This window comes from Musa acuminata, chromosome BXJ1-4 (assembly GCF_036884655.1).
Source record: "Musa acuminata AAA Group cultivar baxijiao chromosome BXJ1-4, Cavendish_Baxijiao_AAA, whole genome shotgun sequence".
In the NCBI taxonomy this organism is placed as follows: Eukaryota; Viridiplantae; Streptophyta; class Magnoliopsida; order Zingiberales; family Musaceae; genus Musa; species Musa acuminata.
In genome coordinates, this window is record NC_088330.1 from 9,886,237 (window position 1) to 9,904,569 (window position 18,333).

Consider the following 18,333-nt stretch of genomic DNA (forward strand, 5'->3'; position numbering starts at 1 on the left):
TTATCAAATAAGAAAAGATTATAAGCGCTCTTCCAAAAAAAACATAATTAGAAATTTTTAGAAAAATATTTTTGAAACTTTAAAAATAAAAATTTTGATCTTAAAGAGATAGGAAAATAATGATGTGGTTCACACCTCAACATCACATAATTCATACTTGGATACTATGTGCGTGGCCAACACCTTAATATTTATTATATAGTTGACACGTTGACGCTATGTGATCAATATGCCGCTAACATTTAGACTATATATGATTGATATGACTTTATGTTCTCAATAATTAGATACGCCTCTACAAGCTTAACAATCTAAAAACCAAACTATAAAAAGCCTTGGTTCTTCCACACATAATATCTTTGGTCGTTTTGCTAACGTCAAGATTTTATCGGACACACCCCAAACCTGAGTTTTAAAGGGTTTGAACTTCTTTCAATGCTATTAAAAGATAAATATAGAATATGATCTTGATTAACTTCAAATCAGATTTTAACTTTACACGAACTATTTAGATAATAAAACTCATTTTAACCGTCCGGGGAGAGAGAGGAACACACGACAAAATCAACCTATATTTTCTAAATAATTTGAGAAACAAGCATTTAATCTAATTTTCTCAATTTAACTTTTCTTTTTAGCAAATACCAAAGAATTATCAGACATTAACATCTCAAATCACTTAAAAAAGAACAAGTACGCGTACCAAAGCTTACATGCGGACATCGCATAGAAGTCCTTTTCCCTCGTTTTTTTGTGGGACCGACCTGTCTTCCCGCCACCCCTTCTTTTTGTTATCGCTATTATCCTAATTATTCATTTCTTTATTCTACAAAGAAAAAGATAAAAACAAAAAGCACCAACTAATATAACGACCTCGTCGTGACCGTTTAAAGTGGAGGCTCCAAACGTCGGCTCCTCACCTCGGCCCCTCTCCTCCCTCACTCGCCGATCCATCAGCTCTTCCTCACCTCGATTCCTCCCCGGATTTCCCGATCCAAAAGGCCCCCAGGATCTGCGTTCTCGGTGGCGTGGAAACCCTACAGCGCCGCGCTCTTTGAATCCGTGGATTGCCGAATCTGGGGTTGAATCGGGCGTGGGGACGCCGTCTAATCTGTTCTTGTGATTCTTGATTTCGAGGGCGCAGAGGTTGCTGCGACGGGAGGAGGCATGACGAAGGTGGTGTACGAGGGATGGATGGTCAGATACGGCAGGAGAAAGATCGGCAAGTCGTTCATCCATATGCGGTACTTTGTCCTCGAGACGAGGCTTCTGGCATATTATAAGAAACAACCCACGGATAATATGGTACGATCCCTTTTTTTTTAATGCTCGATTTCGTTTACTCTACCTTACATTTAGATCCCTTAGTTCGTCGATTTCTTCTGTTCTAATATCATTTTGATTCATCATATTCTCGTTTTTTAATTCTTGTAACATCAACCAATTTCATTGATTTCTTCTGTACTAATATCATTTAAATTCAACATATTCTCGTTCTTTTAATTCTTTTAACATCGTCCGATTTCATTAAATGGGCATCTTTTTCCTTTTGGTACCAATTTAGGTTCCACTCCAGAGCCTTGTTATAGATGGGAATTGCAGAGTCGAGGATAGGGGCTTAAAAACGCAGCAGGGTCATGTAAGTTTTCTTTATTTTACTTTTAGCTATCTACCTTCATGATTTGTTTTAAATAGGACAGACATAGATTCAATTTTGGCGTTATCTAGGTAATTATACTCGGATTTCTAAAATGTCCGATGTTACCTCAGAAGTGAATTTCTCCACTCCATATCATTTCCATCGATCAACATTTGGAGATTCTAAAATTGAGTCACCTGGTTTTTCTTCGAAGAGCCTGACATGCTCCACTTCCGATAAGAACCACCGGAAAGACTGTTATGCCTTAGCAACATGGAGTGTCTGAAAAGGACTAGATGCACATGAAATGAGTTTGAACCAGCTTGACAAGCTTTGGAGATTATTGACCAGGAAATAGTCATTTCTCGGGAAAAGAAATAAAATCTATCAATTGTTAATCAATGGAAAAAGAATCTTTATTGAAATTTCAGAGAGATCATACTTCTATTCAGCAAATAGAACTGGCTTCCAGTTCAGAAACATAGCTAACCAAATCTGAATAATTTCCTGTATCAGGATTGTCCAACATAAATAATGGGGTGTAAGACTAAGCCACAAACTTCAAAATGCAAACCTATGCTTGAACCGGAGATGAGAACATTCTGATGGAACTCATCTATTATAGGGACAATTGAGGATAGAGCAAAGAGGACCAAAGGCTGGTAGGTATTTAAACATTCTGAGAAACAGATACTGCAACTTCTAATTATTACCTTTTTGTACCACATTCAGGAACCACGAGAATGTTGGATCCTCTTCATGATGAATTAAGGCCCTTAAAGAGAACATAAGAGATACAATAAAAAATTACAAGGAGGTACAGCAAAGGATTCTCCAGAACTCCTATAGTGAACAAGATATCATCTGAAAAATGCAAGAGAAAGAAATTTGAAATCTTATGGCAAGATAGGTTTCAGTATATGTAGCAATATAGGAGAATTTGAGAAACTATAATAGCTTCAGAAATGTGCCACTTTGTTAGTACTTGAGTACAGAATCTAATATTTATGTAACAAAAACAAATTTAATTTCTATTAATTTAACTAGGGATGTTGCACTAACACAGAACTTAATGGCAGGAAAATATTGTTGTAAGAAATTCCAAATATATGGGACATGAACTGCATCTGCCCTTTTTTAGAAATATTTCGCGGAAATATCCATGAATGTAATTCAGAGTTTTCATGTCTGACATGTTATGCGGATGAGACAAGTAATTCAAACTTTCAAAGTATTTGATAAATTACCCAAGGAGTATTATACAAATATAGTATTTGTTTCTTAGATGTTCACACCAAGTTATCATAATTCCTACATCTCACACTTTCTATTATGCAAATTACTGATTACAAATCTTTATGCAGATATCTCACCAGCACGGTTATGTATAAGGATTGTTTGTGGCATGGGGGTGTGTCTAATTTATTGTCATGTATGTTACCATACTATGTTGATTGACAAAGGCCAAAAATTGACTAGCTTTATGTTAGCATTTCTGACACGAGTCATTATAGTGTATTCCAGTACCATTCAAGCATGACAAGCGTTGATATGTGCTGTAGCAAATCTGTAGATTCAATATACTTGGTTCTTTATCTTTTGAATATCATTTGAAATTTCTAAACAGTTTTTTACTTCTACAATTTTGATTGTTCAGTAAGAAAGTTTATGGAGTTGGTTAGTCAGCACTATGAAATATGAATTCTCAATATCTTTTACCTATCATGCTTCTAAAATGTTATGTGCCATTAGTTGTAGTGTCTTAAGCCTGTTTGGGTGAATATATTTTCTGGAGTCACTATTTGGGTAAATATTTTACTAACAAAATGCTGTTTCAGATGGTTTATGTTTTATGTGTCTACAACAAAAAAGAGAAGAATCAACGAATGATGGTAGGTGATAATTCCTTGTCTGTTTCACCCATTAGACTTTGCTGTTGCTTTAAGTTTTAGATTGAAGGTGGATTTTTATGTTCTTAAAATTTAGCAAAACATATTAACACATAGCTGTACTCCACAGATGGCAGCATACAACATCCAGGATGCTCTTAATTGGAAAGAGAAGATCGAATTTGTTATAGATCAGGTTCAGAAGTACTATATGCCACAGGAATTTTAACTTCTTAGTAGACTTGTTCATTATCTTTTGCATGACCTTTTTTTTTGCATAAGTTATTCCTATCACTTTTTTGTAACAGCAACATGGCTTAGCGACCGGTAATGGTAATTCAACTTTTGTTTCACGTGACCTTGGAATGGATATTGAGAGGAATGCTTCTTCCTCTAGTCATGGAAGGAAGTAAGTGACAGAATTTTACAGATTCCATACTGCCGCTGGATAACTCAATTTTTTTATGGTAGAGTCATCAGGTCTTGGGATATCTGTGTACTGCCAGAACTTATGTTTTATATATTGGATTTGGTTTCCAGTTTCTCCATTAATCCTGAAAGGAGTGCAAAATATATCTTTTGGTTATTTCTGGTTTTTTTGACAATCAATTTTCTTTCCCTCCTTTTCCCAATCTTGCATTTTTATAATTTATGTGTCATTTCAGTGGTAGTGTTACCATCAACTAATTTTCACTAGCTTCTTGTTTATTGTGTGAATTCTAACATTCTGTATAAATGCCCACTCCTATGAGCCAATCTGATTTAAAAACCTTCACAAACTTCATTTAAAGTTTCAAATTGAAGGGCTTAACTTTTGGTACTTTTGCAACTTTTATAGCCAAAATGTAGCTTTCTTAAAATTTCAGTGTTTGATATAATTTTCCGAAGGTGCAGTTGGAAGAAAAATAATTCCTAACTTATCTAAAAAGGAGTTCTAGTACGTATAGGTGCTTCAAAGACTGAAGGAGAAGAGGAAGGCATAATGGAGAAGGAGGAAGAAAAAGAAAGAGGAAGGATGAAGAGGAGGAAGAAAAAGAATGAAGAGAAATGAAGGAGAGGAGGTAGAGGAAGAGGAGGAAGAAGAGGAAGCAGCAAAGTAGAAAAAAGAAGGAAGAAGAGGAAACAATAAAGGAGAAGATGGAGTGTACCGAAATGATAAACGACCATGAAAGGTAGTACGACAGTGCCGAATGACGGTGGCAATAGGAGCGATGTCTTGAGAAGAGGGTTGTTTGGTTTTTTTTATATGAGTTAGACCAGACTGTACGAAACGAGGGCAGTCTATGCACTCATCCGCACTTAGATCGGTATGTAATGCCCCTTTCATATAATTTGAGTCGATACGATAGTTTTTGGTTTTAGACTATTTTCGGGTGGTACGGTGGTCCTTGGTCTTAGATATATTTTTTATTTTTCAAAATAAATTGAGCCTGGTTGATGATTATAATAACCTTTTGATTTTTGAGGGTTCGAAGGTTTGGAAATGGTCTCGCACCGCATGCCGTTCTTGCCATAGTACATAAAAACAATTTAAAATTGAGTTATTTTTGATTGCATGAGTGGGCGATGAGTGGGTAGACAATGAGCAAAGTATGGAGTGATACTTTTCTTCTGCTTGGGAGCCCTATCTAGCTTTGTGTCACTCGGGAGTTTCTAGGATGTTAAGGTGACCAACATTTCGTGTTGTTTTCTATGTTTATTACAACACATGAGAAAAAAAGGGGGTCTTTTTTGACCGTACGATGGAGCAAAGAGGAGGCGGGTTGATTCTTGCATAATTTGAAGAGATCAACTTATATCAAATATCAAATTTGACATGTTTGAATTGTAATTAAAAATGTTAAGGGCCAACAATACTACCTAAATAGAGAAAGGAGAAAAATAATATTGAAGAAAGAAGTCATCATGTTGGTTTGTCCTTCCAGCATTGATATGCATCAAGACAAGAGTTAAAAGATTAACTATGATAAGGCTAAGGATAAAATATTATTAAAAAAATAGTGAAGGTACCAACTAGTTTAGCTGGTAAAGATTTTGACAGTTTATCACAAGATCCTGGACTCGAACCCCACCTTCGTCACTTACCCTTGGCAAAAGAAAACAAAAGAAGGAGCAAATGCAAGCGACAAGCGAGGATAGTTTCATAGTGGAAGAGACCGAGGAAGTTGGAGTGTCATGTTCGAAGATCCTAACATTACTCTTTTGCCAAGTCGATAGCAAGCTACATGTGTGAGTGTGTACAAATCTCATCTAAGTTTATGGGTGAGTTTAGGGTTCTTTGAAGAATCTATCCATCCATCATTTCTTGTGGTGGTATGAAATAGATTCTCTAATTAAGAAAATGTAGCCGACAGTCCCAAACTATTGGTAAACGAAACCTGAAGATCAAATTTATGTAATTCTCTAAAACCGATATTAGATGGATTTGAGGGTCTATTCGATTCATGTTGAATAACATCCTGAATAGATTTGCTAGTGTGAGTTAAATTCATAAGAAAATGGATGCTTGGCAAAATGAGTTTTGCATGTAAATGATCATTTATTCAGTCAGACCATTCATGGGGCTGTCCAATTGTTTTCCTAGTTGTTAGGACAATACTGCTTCTCGTGGGGTGGCAAGGTCCAAACCTGATGCCTATAAGAAAAGACTTTTGTTATACTGATTTTTATTGCTCGAATATGAAGTTTGAAAATGTAAACTCGCTTCTTCTTTCATAAGATGTATAAATTGCTCCAGCAATTTGCATGCTTGCCTTCTTCTCTGTTTTAACTAAAATATCTTCTTGTTGTAGCCCCGAAGATGAAGAAGAAAACAATCCCAATTTACCTTGGCGAACAACGATTGGGAATGGTGCAGATTGACTGACCTTGAAATTATGAGTATAAAATGCTACGTACTTGCCAACCAGTATTCAGGATATGACTTGAATTCTTTCAATTTTAGGCCCTCCTGATTCAGTACTTGACTGGACACGTGATCAACTTTCTCCTAGAAAGCATTGGCGACTAGTCAGGTGCCAGAATGGCAAGTTTTACTTCTTTCTTTTCTTCCTCTTTACGCATCCTCCTTCCCTGTATTCCTGCAGTCAAATTGACGAATTAGTTTGAACAATGAGCTTGTCCTTCCAAATAATTTTGATAAAATGACAGAATTTTTGACAAATTGCAGGGCTACGAATTTTTGAAGAACTTCCAAGAGCCGATCACCTTGTATGTTGTAACTGCATGTTTAGAAATTAGTGAGTTTTAAATTTTAACATGGGTAACATTTCATCTTACTAATCACGTACAGCCAAGAGGCTATAGTAAGGCAATGAAAGCAGTTGGCGTGGTTGATGCCACATGTGCAGCTATATTTGAGCTTATAATGAGTATGGATGGCACACGTTTTGAGTGAGTTTCTTCTTGTGATCGGTAACTTATTTTCTCTTGGCCTCTTAATTGTTTAAACATCTACACCTTTTTCTCCATAGGTGGGACTGTAGTTTTCAGCATGGCAACCTAGTTGAAGAGGTTGATGGACATACTGCTGTACTGTACCAGAGATTGCAGCTGGAATGGTGCTCAAGGTAATATTTTGCAACTTAATATAGTAACCTATCAAACGATAATCGTTCTGTTTCTTTTGTTGTTGTTCTTACTGTTTATATTCAACCTATGGTCTGCATTGAAGTTAAAAGAATCAATACTTGTGATTTCAAGTGTTGTACAATTAAATTCTAGTACTATTGTTTTATTTTTATACAATAACTTGTTTTCTCAACTTAATATAGCATAAGTCACTGTTCATATTTGCTATAGCTTCTAATGAATAATGTCCTAGCAGGACATGATTTGGGAATCATATTTGCTTATTGGAAAGTGGTACTGATGCTATATAAGAAGGCTGTCTTAGGTTATATTGATGTTTGCATTTTGTTTTTATCGATATTATGAATTATTTTGAGATTTCTTATGAAAGGTAGGAAGCATTTTAGTCTAACTTTGAGTCCATGACCATAGCAGTTTTTTTTTTAATGCAGTTGTAGAGATGGAAACAATTGATAGGAAAGTGTTGGCATTTAGTAACAGTTGACTATCTCTTTCTGCAACAAGAGGATAGTGTTAGACAGAGGTCAATTTCTAGCAAGATTTTGGAAATTATTATTTTATGAGATCTTAGATCTTCCTAGTTTGGTCATATTGTTCATTTTCTTATCTATCCTTGTTATGAATCCCTCTGAAAGTTGGTTAAAGTTGCATGCATCTCAAGTCATTATTTCCCTTGAATATAGTAGGTAGTGACTTGAAAAAAAGGTACAAAAGAAAAGTGTCATTTTGATTCTTGATCACAAAATTTAGATTTAAAATTCATTAACAATATAGTTACCAACAAGAAAGTCAGTATTACCTCCACATTGTAGCTGATTCCCTTGATTGAAATTCTTGAAGCAGGATCTAGGGTATCAGCACAGGGCATGACTGGCACATAATCTTCACATTCACAGAACGATGTCGACAGCAGGACATATGAGCTCATTCTTTGTGATTGGTGATTAGCGATTAGCTGATGCCCAAGGTTTAGTGATGAATTCCTTGGATCAAAACTAGAGTTTTTTTTTCTGTCGACACCACTTCAAGTGAAAATTTACTAGGGCTTAGTTGGCTCCTGTTCTCACATATCTCCAATAGAATACATGGAACTAACAATCAACACTTTGCCAGTACACTTATTCTCTGTAAATGTATTTGTACATTCTTCATAACTTAGGTATTATAAGTCTTTTGATGCCTCCAAAGAAGTGTAACATCATTCTTTGTTGCTTCCAACTACTCATGTGCCACATGTGCAACTATCTGATATGGATCTCTCCTTCAGAAAACCTTTTGACATTACTGCAGCATCTGTACATCTCCACTATTACTTTGACTTTGAAGAAGTTACTACGCTTGAAAAAGAAATCTGTGTGCTGATGTGATGTCATCTTAAATATATGAGGAACGAGTAAAAAATTGGTTGAGGTGTAAACATGTATCACAGAATTGCTAGATTTTTGTTGAATAGGCAGTGACAATAAAAAAATTGTTCCTTTTCAGCAAACCTCTTGGTTATGCCTGATCATTAAGTGAAAACTTTTGCTATCACACAATTATTGGTTTCCACATCGTTTAAGCATCGTGTCTTCCAGGTCCAGAAAAAGATACCATTAAGAAATCTTCAAACATTATTAATTTAAGATGCATGCTTCTGCAGGATTGTGTGGCCTCGTGACCTTTGTTATGTACGTTATTGGCGGCATAATGATGATGGAAGTTATGGTCAGTATTAAAGTTAAGAAACTTGCTTTTGCTTATCACATTATGCAGCATTCATGGTGTCATGCTTCTTGCAATGCAGTTGTCCTGTTCCAATCTAGAGAACATTCAAACTGTGGTCCTCAGCCAGGATTTGTGAGAGCCCACATGGAGAGTATGTGCATATTGTCTTTTCGATGAGTTTGTGATTGACTGTAATAGATTATTCATGTGTTACTCATTACTTAGGTGGTGGGTTCAAGATTTCACCCCTTAAACCTCGCAATAGGGGACCTCGTACTCAAGTCCAGCATCTTATGCAAATAGACCTTAGAGGGTGGTTTGTGGGTTATTTTCCTTCATTTCAGAAGCACTGTTTACTTCATATGTTAAGTAGTGTCGCAGGTATCAATCTGGACACCAAATGCATAACATGACATCAGTCTAATAAAGTTCTTATACCTTCTTCTGTAGAACATGCATGATATATCATTTCTGGCAGGGATACGTGAATTGTTTTCCCAAACAGATGAAGTCCACACAGCACCTAGGATTCCGATCATGGTCAGTATGACCTCAGATTCTGTTTCTTCTGAGAAGGAACAGAAAACCCAGGAGATCAGCATTCAGCCTGGTGTATCTTTGGACCAAGTGTTCACTGATAATACACATCCACTTATTTTAGATGAAGATTCTGATGATGAGGAGGACACTCACATACTTGATGCTGAAGAAGAGGTTTGTGTGCTGTTTTTTCCAATTTATATGTGTGTCTCATCAATATGGTGATTTTGAAGAGCTTTACCATGCAGGGATCCACAACCAAAACTGGAAACAATACTACACAAACAGGTTTGCTATGTGGTACATCATGCTTTCATATAATTTTTGCTATTAGATGGAACTAGGTTCTTATTGCCATGTTTTCCAAAAAAATATTGAAGACATGGATGTAGAGACTTCAGATAGTTTTGACACATCCTGCTTCTCTGGCAATTTACGATGGGATGATGATGAAAATAATCGTGATTGTTGGAGACTACCTGATGGAAATAACTTCAAAGTCCGAAGTGAAAATTTTTTTAAAGACAAATCCAAGGTTGCTTCTTCCTTGATATGATCTTTATACGATTTATTTGTTTTCATATATTCTCTTTCATTCTTAAGCTTTTGGAAAAAAAAACATTAATTGAATTAAGTTTATGCATTTTGTTTAAGATTCCTGCAGGAAAGTATGTCATGGAGCTCGTAGCAGTTGATTGGTTGAAAAATGCAGCACGAATGGATAATGTTGCACGGCGATCAGGCTGTGCAGCCCAAGTAAGTTACATATGTGATTCCCTAGGTTCCAATTACAAAATGATTCTATATATTTAATTGGTCATTGTAAGTATTTTATTGGCTCTTGTTTCTTTTAGGATTTCTTTAATTTATTGACTTTATTAAGGATTAACCTCGAGACCTGGTTATCCTCCTTTGGAATATTTTAGCAACAAAACCTGCATAACAACAATGAGATCAAGCCATAAGGTGCCAACTGCAATGTACTTTGATTAGAATTGATACTTGGTGAAGGCTTTCAGAAATATCATTCAATAAACATCATGGTAGGGGTAACATTTTCTCAGAGTAACAAATATACTAAATATTGCAAAAAGAAATCATCCCTAATTATGAGAATAAGCAGTTGCCTTTCTGCATTATCTTTCACATGTAATGAGAATGATTTTCTCAGATTTGTATGAACAACAAAGGACATCATCTGCAATAAAAACTTCAGGATTAGGATTGGAGTTATACATACTTCATCATTTTCATATATACAAAATTGCAAAAAGATGTCACCTTTATTCATGGGAATAATTAGTTGCTTTTCTGCATCATCTTTCACATGGAATGAGTGTGAGTTCTTGGATCTGTATGGTACAAAACAGCACAAATTCTGAAATAAGAACTTCCGAATCAGGAATGGATTTATATATGCTTAATCATTTATAAAAATACAATTTATTTATTATGTTCTCCTACTAGAATCTTTCATGTTATGATGAACCCAGGTCAAAGATGAGCTTGAGCACTAGTAGTTCATGAACAATAAGCTAGTTGTAGATTTGGATCATCTTTTGGGTAATTAGGCTCCATTAGCTTTCTTAGTCATTGTTTCTCAAGTAGTGGACTGCATATGTTTGCTTGTCTATGAGTCCTTATATAGTTTCTAGGATGTTTACTTTCATAATGAGGGTTTAGTTTTCACCAAATGTTCCCATGCTGAAATATTCTGATGCAAGGAACACACTGACTTTAGCCTTTTGGCTCCAGGACTTAATCTCTGTCCTTTGGAAATCTTTCTTGTATCAAATCATAAGATCATTCATTAGAATTAATAGAATCCTTTTCTGAAAATCTTTATGTTTATCATTTAAAGGTGCTTGTGCTTCTTATAAGCTTTAGTACTTATCTTTTAAGTTGCACAGAGTGGCATGGCATACAATAATTAAAAAGAACTCCACAGTGAAATTCTTGCTTGGAACTTTATAAGGACTTACCCAAGCAGTTTCCTTGTCAGAAGGGAAGTTTTGGTTCATAGATGAGTCTCTAAAACATGTGATTTGAACATTTACCAGTGGTTCAATAGATCTGTGTCACAACCATCAGACAATGGATGTCTTCAGTTCCTATTTTCTTTTTCTTCTTTCATGGCAGTATGAAGAGTTTCTGCACATGGAATGTCTTTGCTAGTATTCCTAAAGTTTCCGCAACATAGTTGACCTAATTACATGGTAACCATAACCTGATTATTAATCTACCATATTGACTCTAGGACACCTGGAATCTTTCCATGATAAAAGAGTTCGCCTTTTTCCTCTTCCCTAGTTGGAATTGATTTGAACATTAATCTAATAAGAAAATCTCTAGCTATTATGCATGCAACTCACACTCACTTAATTTTGCAAAATATTTAGTGGAGAATCCAATCCAACTTCAATGGCCCAAAGAAAGAACTCAAATAAATAAATAATAATGTATACAATATATGTTAACCTTAAACAAGTTATAATGTGTGCATTTCTTAGGTACATGGACATACAAAGAGTTCACTGTTGCTTGTTTGACTTACTATAAAATTGGCATAACACCTCTAGATTTTAGTTCATATCTGTAAATTCAGTCCTTGTTTATATTCTGTAATCTGTTACACAAGTTAAAGAGGGTGTCACCATTCAATTTATTTTGTGTTGCTTTGAATTGTAATCAACAACCATAAATATGAGTTTTTTTTTGGTATTTTTATCATCTACGTGTTAATCTAATAAAAAATTCCTTTTCTTTGGAAAATGATTGTTTGCCTCATAGGGTTTTGTACCTGTTTAGGTTTTCAGTACAAGAACTTATCTGAATACATGCATAACATTTATAAATTTAGTTATAACAGGAGCTTACTTTGCCAATAGGTTGCTTCTGAGAAAGGACTATTCTCTTTCGTCATAAATCTGCAAGTAAGTTTTTGATTCTGTACTTTGCTTACTCTTAAACTTCTCTGCATTTAAAATTTACTGAACATCACTTATTTCACAAGCTATGAAATTAGTAGTTCCAAAAGATTTATGATGCTTAGACCAGAAAAAAATTCTAATATGTTATTTCCTACACACCTGCCTGATAATGTACATTTGTAGAAATGCAGCAAAGGATTACTGCCAGTCAAACTTATGATGCTGTTGGTAATTGGTTTTAGCCCTTAGAATAATTAAGCTGAATGACAGAGACTATGAATCCGTAGCAACACTTAGATGTGCCATTTCCTGTGGGCTTGGCACTACCAATCTGTGTTCAGGTTCCGAGTAAAAGAAGCTGCTTACACCCAGACAGCTTTCGAAACACTATTACTTCACTAAATTTGGAAAGATTCAGCTTTGCCATCTGCTTACTATAATTTTTGTGAAACTTTGATAAAACTGCAAATATCTTGCATATTGTAAACTTATGTGAGTATCCTTTTAGCTAACAATCATCTAAACTTCATCAGACTTTGGCAGTTGTGAATGTAAATTTTAATCCGAACTCATTTAGAAACTGTCCCTTAACCTTCAATCAATAAACTTCCAGGAATCAAAATATTTCAGACTCCTGACAAAACATGACTGACCTATTATGATCTTAGATTTGTTTTGCCTTTGAAGAAGCATAAATCATGATCGATCTAAAGTTAGAAAGGATTCTGTTGCATGTCTTGAAACTAGTCATTGTGACAAATCATGGGCAGGTTATTCTTCTTAATCTGTATTGAACCCTGTTCTAACCTCAATTTAAAGATACATGATAGTGTGAGCATGCATGTATCTTTCGTAGGATGTCCGAAAGTATCTAATACTTCAGAAAAACATATGTGATATCTGCAACATTTGAAGGGTATATACACAAATTTTCCTGTTATAGGTGGCACATAAAAATTAACTCTTCTTCGTTGTATCTCAGCTCATCTTAGCTCATCAATAACTTTCTGCTCTTGTAGATTCCTGGATCAACCCATTACAGCTTAGTCTTTTACTATGTAAAGAAACAACTGGAACCAGGTTCGCTACTGCAGCGGTTTGTCGATGGAGACGATGAGTTTCGAAACAGTAGGTTCAAGCTCATCCCATCCGTCACTAAGGTCACCATCTTACCACCAAAATAGTTCTTTTGTATAAATTCTCACTTGTACTATGCCATATACCTGGATCAGTATCTAAGTAACTTTTGCAGATTTATTATTTAATCATAAATTGAATCACAGGGCTCATGGATTGTTCGCCAGAGTGTTGGAAGCACTGCTTGCTTGTTGGGAAAAGCAGTTGATTGTACCTACGTTCGTGGAGAAAAATACTTGGAGGTAAGACCCAAAGATGATACCACATAGCTCTCAAGAACACATTTTAAGTTTCAACTTTCAATAATTAGAGAATCAGCAAGGAAAGACAAAGGCCATAGAGGTCAAAAATTATCTCTACTGGCATCTGTGTTGTAATCTGCAGATAGACGTGGATATTGGTTCTTCTGCAGTGGCCAATGGAGTGTTGGGGCTTGTGTTTGGTGTGCTTACATCATTGGTAGTTGATATGGCATTTCTTATTCAGGTAATCCAGTTTGCTTTCTTCTCATCTGATATTATACATGTCATTCAACTTTTTTTTTTTCTCATGGAGAATTGCTTGCATTCTTTCATGCATAGAGAATTTAACACATCTTTGCATGTCAATTTGAATATCCCAATTTAGTTTCACATTAGAAGTGAAAAAATATTAATACTAATTTACAAGAATATGATGGGTATGCTATGGCTAATTTGATTTTAAATATTTTGGACCGATGATTTACGTTCAACAAAGTTAATTATTTTATCAGATCTGATCATGACATGAATTCCTTCGCATATAAGTTTTCTACCATCTATCCCATGATTTCTCATGTGAATTTGGTTGCCTCCTGGAAAACCATGATATAGATTTCAACCAACAGCAATAGTTTGAATAATTGTCATAATATGGTGATGATCGTAAAGTGACTTATGGACCCATGCTAAGAGCAACGAGAAAATATGTTGTTATAATGCTCTATCATTCTTGCAGGCTGTCTCTCCTGATGAGCTCCCAGAGCGGCTTATTGGTGCCGTTCGAATTGCACATGCCGAGCTCTCATCTGCGGTCGTTGCAGATCTTGGAGACGATCCTTTAGAAGAATGACTACTTCACCTTATGTCGCCGTGTCGATCATTCGTTCGCGAAGGCAAATTTCTCTGTTCCTTCTCCGGCTATCGGCAGGCTTGGGATACGCGCTCCAAGCAACGCTTCCTCCGGTTGCATCAGCAGTTTTGATCATATCGAGAAGGCTCATCGAGGAATTCGCCATCAGAAGCTGCCTCAAGTCCTCAAGGTGTTCGATTAATATTTACTTCAAGTTATATAGCCAGGTTTTGCATGCATTCTTATGCTGCTTCTCCCTCGGCTTCTTTACCTGGGCGAGTTGGGTACATCACTAAGAGCTCTATTCCTCGTTTTATTTACATTTTGCAATGTGAAGTAGACATGTCCCACAATTTTGTTAGCATCGCCTTCACCGACATGAATTGTTTTTATCTTATTCTAATAAATCAAATTCGCAGTTAACAGTTCAGAATTATATTGTGATTTGGTAGCTCCCTCAAGAATGCTACAATTCATGAGATCCTAATCTTACATTAGCTGTTAGTCGATGATCTAACTCGACCATTCACCTTTTTCAATCTCGACTTGGCGTCAACGATATTGCCCTAAAAATTTGAACATTTTTTTTAAAAATACAATCTCCAGTAATTTTGATTGCAATGGTCTTTGGATCATTCAGCCAGTTGAAGTAATCTTGAGGCTTGGATGCAGGCAAAAGGCTCAATGCTTGCATTGGAGAAATCTGACGGTTCATAACTTGGGATTCTATAAGTTAGTAATGGGTTAGTCTCCTCAAAATCTCTTATAATCTCTTCGGGGCCTAAAAAAGAAAATGAATTAGAGAAAATATTAAACTCAAGATCCACAAGTAATTATTTCAAAATTTATTTTATAGGTAATGTAAATTACAAATATGGACTTCATGCTCGCTCTGAACGATCGTGTGATAAAGGATCTAAGGTAGTCCACTATGATCAAAAGTTCCCATAAGTGCTCATATGATATTATTGTGAAACAAGATAATGAACCAACTCTAAACATTACCTTAAAGGTTTATCTAGCTATGTGCCACTTGGTTAGCTTCTGGGTGTTGTACCGGCTAACACTCTACGTCACTCTACGAAGTTAGAATACTCCCAAAATAGCTACTTGGATGGTTTGTTTTTTGACAGTTTTGTCACTACGCGATGACTACACGTAACCTATGTTTACAAGCTTAAAATGATCATAAAAGTCAATCAAACTAGGGCAACCAAGCCTACTACAAGCCCTCTATATATTGTGCATAGCATGAACAAAACCAAAAGACTTTGAGTGTTGCATCAAACCCATTGTTTATAGCTTTATAGGTGACATTCTCCCCTGCTTAATCCTCCGATGTCCTCATTGAAGTCTTTGTAGACGTTGCATCTTCTCACATTTGTTGAATCTTTAATCTTTTACTCCAACTATAGCGTGTCTCTTGGCTCTCAACTACACTCTATCGTTGTTGTTAAGTAGTCAACTTTTGATCCGACATACTACCTCAACTCGCCAATAACTCTGCTTCTAGTGTGGGTCGGTCGAGTTGTGTTGATTCTTGTTAGTTCCTTTAGATCCTTCTGATAAAAAAAAGACCTTCTTTATTATATGTCAGTCTCTCAAATATCACACATCACTTGAAATGGGTGGACGTCTATTGGAGCTTTAACGAGCATTGCCTTATAAATTTTGATTTTGATTTTTTTTTAGTATTTCCTCCGTAAAATTTGTCCATCATTCCTCTTCCACTTAGTTATCATCTCTAAGTAGGTTTACATCACTTTCACTTTTGATAGGTATTATATTGAAAAATGAAATGAATAATCTACTCTCAATAGCACTGATAATCATCAGTGAGGATTTAATAACTGTTGTCTTTTACTAAGTTTCTCTAAATGGTCTTTGAACCTATGCAGAGCTCCAATTCTAAATAAATAAGAGAACTGGGTACTCGATTTTGCTATTCTCTTAAGAGTTGAGAAGATAAAGATTATTCGACTTCGCCCGTCTTCTCAAGAGTTATGCTTTATGTATCGAGCTGGTTATTAACATTCGCCTGTTCTTTGCTCACACTTTTGAAGCACTTAAAGTATTTACACTCCTTACATTGAATTAGCTATTGTGATTTGTCTTCTTATTATCATAGAATTTCTAGAATATAAAAAGGTTTTGCCTGAAAAGAGTAAAAGTTCACCTTGACTTGGAGCAAGTCTCTAATAGTTTTGGTCGCCTCTAGGATTGTACCATATTCTCTATCATCTCTGTCGCCTACTCTTTTGAGTAGAAAAGGTATAGCACTACATACTATATACTTTGTTCCTTGGTCGAGCTCTCCTATATTGACCCAAAGTCCTTTACTTTCAACTATCTTAATGAGAAGTCTGTTAACACCAGTCTTACAAAGTTTTTTGGCCTCTGCCCTTTAACCTTATCTTAGTACTTGGAGTTTGCCTTTGCATTCTCTACCTCTTCGGCCCCTTTTACAACTAAGTGCTCTTCCTCTATGAGAGCAAGAGATCAATGACTCTATGAAAGTCTTGCCTCTACGATATCATGGTGCTACCATGCCTATGGCCCTAGCTCCAAGTGTTGAGTCTATCACTCCACGGGTCAGCTCTCTGTTGAGTCCAATTTTCATATTGGCTCTAAATGTGTCTTCATTTGGTGTTGCCTCGAGTTACTCTCCCACTTGATCTCGCAATATATCTACCAACGCATTACCTTATACAAAATTATATGGCAATTTCTTATCGCTCGCTCGACCCGTTGAACTTTGTGGAGTTGTTATCTTGAGGTATCCCTCCTCACCATGTGCGATCTATTGTATATAATTCTCCTTCTAGAGAATCAAGACTTATCTCTCCTAGATATTTATCTCATTGAAGCAACTTTTCTCTTTGTATCATTCCCTCTAGAAGTTTTAGAGACCATCATTCCCATAAACTACTCCACCTTGTTAAACAAACTATGCATTATTCCGCCCCCACGAATATACTTGTTAGATTACGACTCTTTGCTAATACAACTCTCGCTGCACCTTTTAAAGCTTAGCAACATGCTAAACTTGCTAAATATATCGAAGAGAAAGTTTTAATACTCCATGATATTAGGAAACTTAGGATAGCATCACATGCGTAGCGAAAGAACAAAAAGCAAAAATCCTAGATTTCCCATAGAAAGAGTGTGTATCGTGTCACACGTGCCATTACTCATATGATTGGCTTGCAGGGCACTTATAACTAGCAATTTTCTACTTGACCTAAAGTCAATCACCTATATGTCTGATCCCCATCAAACCCTTGTGACGCTCAAAGAAAATCTGAGACAATAGCTTCGTCAATGGATCTATTGTTGGAAATCATGGGGGGCGACATCATATGCGCAGCGGAAGAACAAGAAAACAAAAATCCCCGATTCCCAAAAAGATGTTCGTCGTCGTGCGAAGATTGGTGCGCAAAATCCGCAAAACACAAAACTGCGTATAGAGATTGTGTTACCTAGGGAGATCGTATATCCCTGTTTCCTTGCAGATCCTCAGGAGAGGGTGAAGGAGGTCAAGCGTCCTCCTCTCTAGCGGTGATCCACACAGCAGGGTTGCGACGACGCTCCTCAAAACTCCAGGCCTACTCTGAGGTGGAGAGGGAGAGGAGAATAGGAAAGGCAAGCAAAGACTCTAGCCTATGAGGCTGTGAATCCCTCCTATTTATAGAGATCCCGTGTCAAACCCTAATGGGTCCTTCCCTAGTGGGTATTGGATCTGCATCCAATAAGACAAGGGCTCCGTCGGATATCTCATATCCGAACCTCTACTCATCGCAATGCCTAC

General features: G+C 36.2%; 1 protein-coding gene across 1 annotated transcript; it reads left to right on the plus strand.

Moving 5' to 3' along the window:
• The first annotated feature begins 766 nt into the window (after positions 1-766).
• On the plus strand, positions 767-14,908 carry LOC135672067 (protein ENHANCED DISEASE RESISTANCE 2-like). The gene is made up of 21 exons (XM_065180521.1): positions 767-1,305; positions 1,565-1,639; positions 3,478-3,531; positions 3,659-3,754; positions 3,837-3,937; positions 6,321-6,379; positions 6,473-6,553; positions 6,698-6,738; positions 6,821-6,921; positions 7,002-7,097; positions 8,762-8,826; positions 8,906-8,977; positions 9,052-9,207; positions 9,305-9,540; positions 9,701-9,901; positions 10,021-10,122; positions 12,255-12,299; positions 13,316-13,456; positions 13,580-13,675; positions 13,818-13,919; positions 14,412-14,908. The coding sequence occupies exons 1-21, from the start codon at positions 1,168-1,170 to the stop codon at positions 14,523-14,525; spliced, it is 2,172 nt and encodes a 723-aa protein (XP_065036593.1). The 5' UTR covers positions 767-1,167; the 3' UTR covers positions 14,526-14,908.
• Positions 14,909-18,333: the final 3,425 nt, after the last annotated feature.

What these genes read in the sequence shown, in the direction of transcription:
- LOC135672067 (XM_065180521.1), top strand. Translation starts at nt 1,168, where the DNA reads ATGACGAAGGTGGTGTACGAGGGATGGATGGTCAGATACGGCAGGAGA. An exon ending in TTCCAAGAGCCGATCACCTT is followed by an intron (nt 6,739 to 6,820) that starts GTATGTTGTAAC and finishes AATCACGTACAG; the next exon opens with CCAAGAGGCTATAGTAAGGC. An exon ending in ATATGGCATTTCTTATTCAG is followed by an intron (nt 13,920 to 14,411) that starts GTAATCCAGTTT and finishes TCATTCTTGCAG; the next exon opens with GCTGTCTCTCCTGATGAGCT.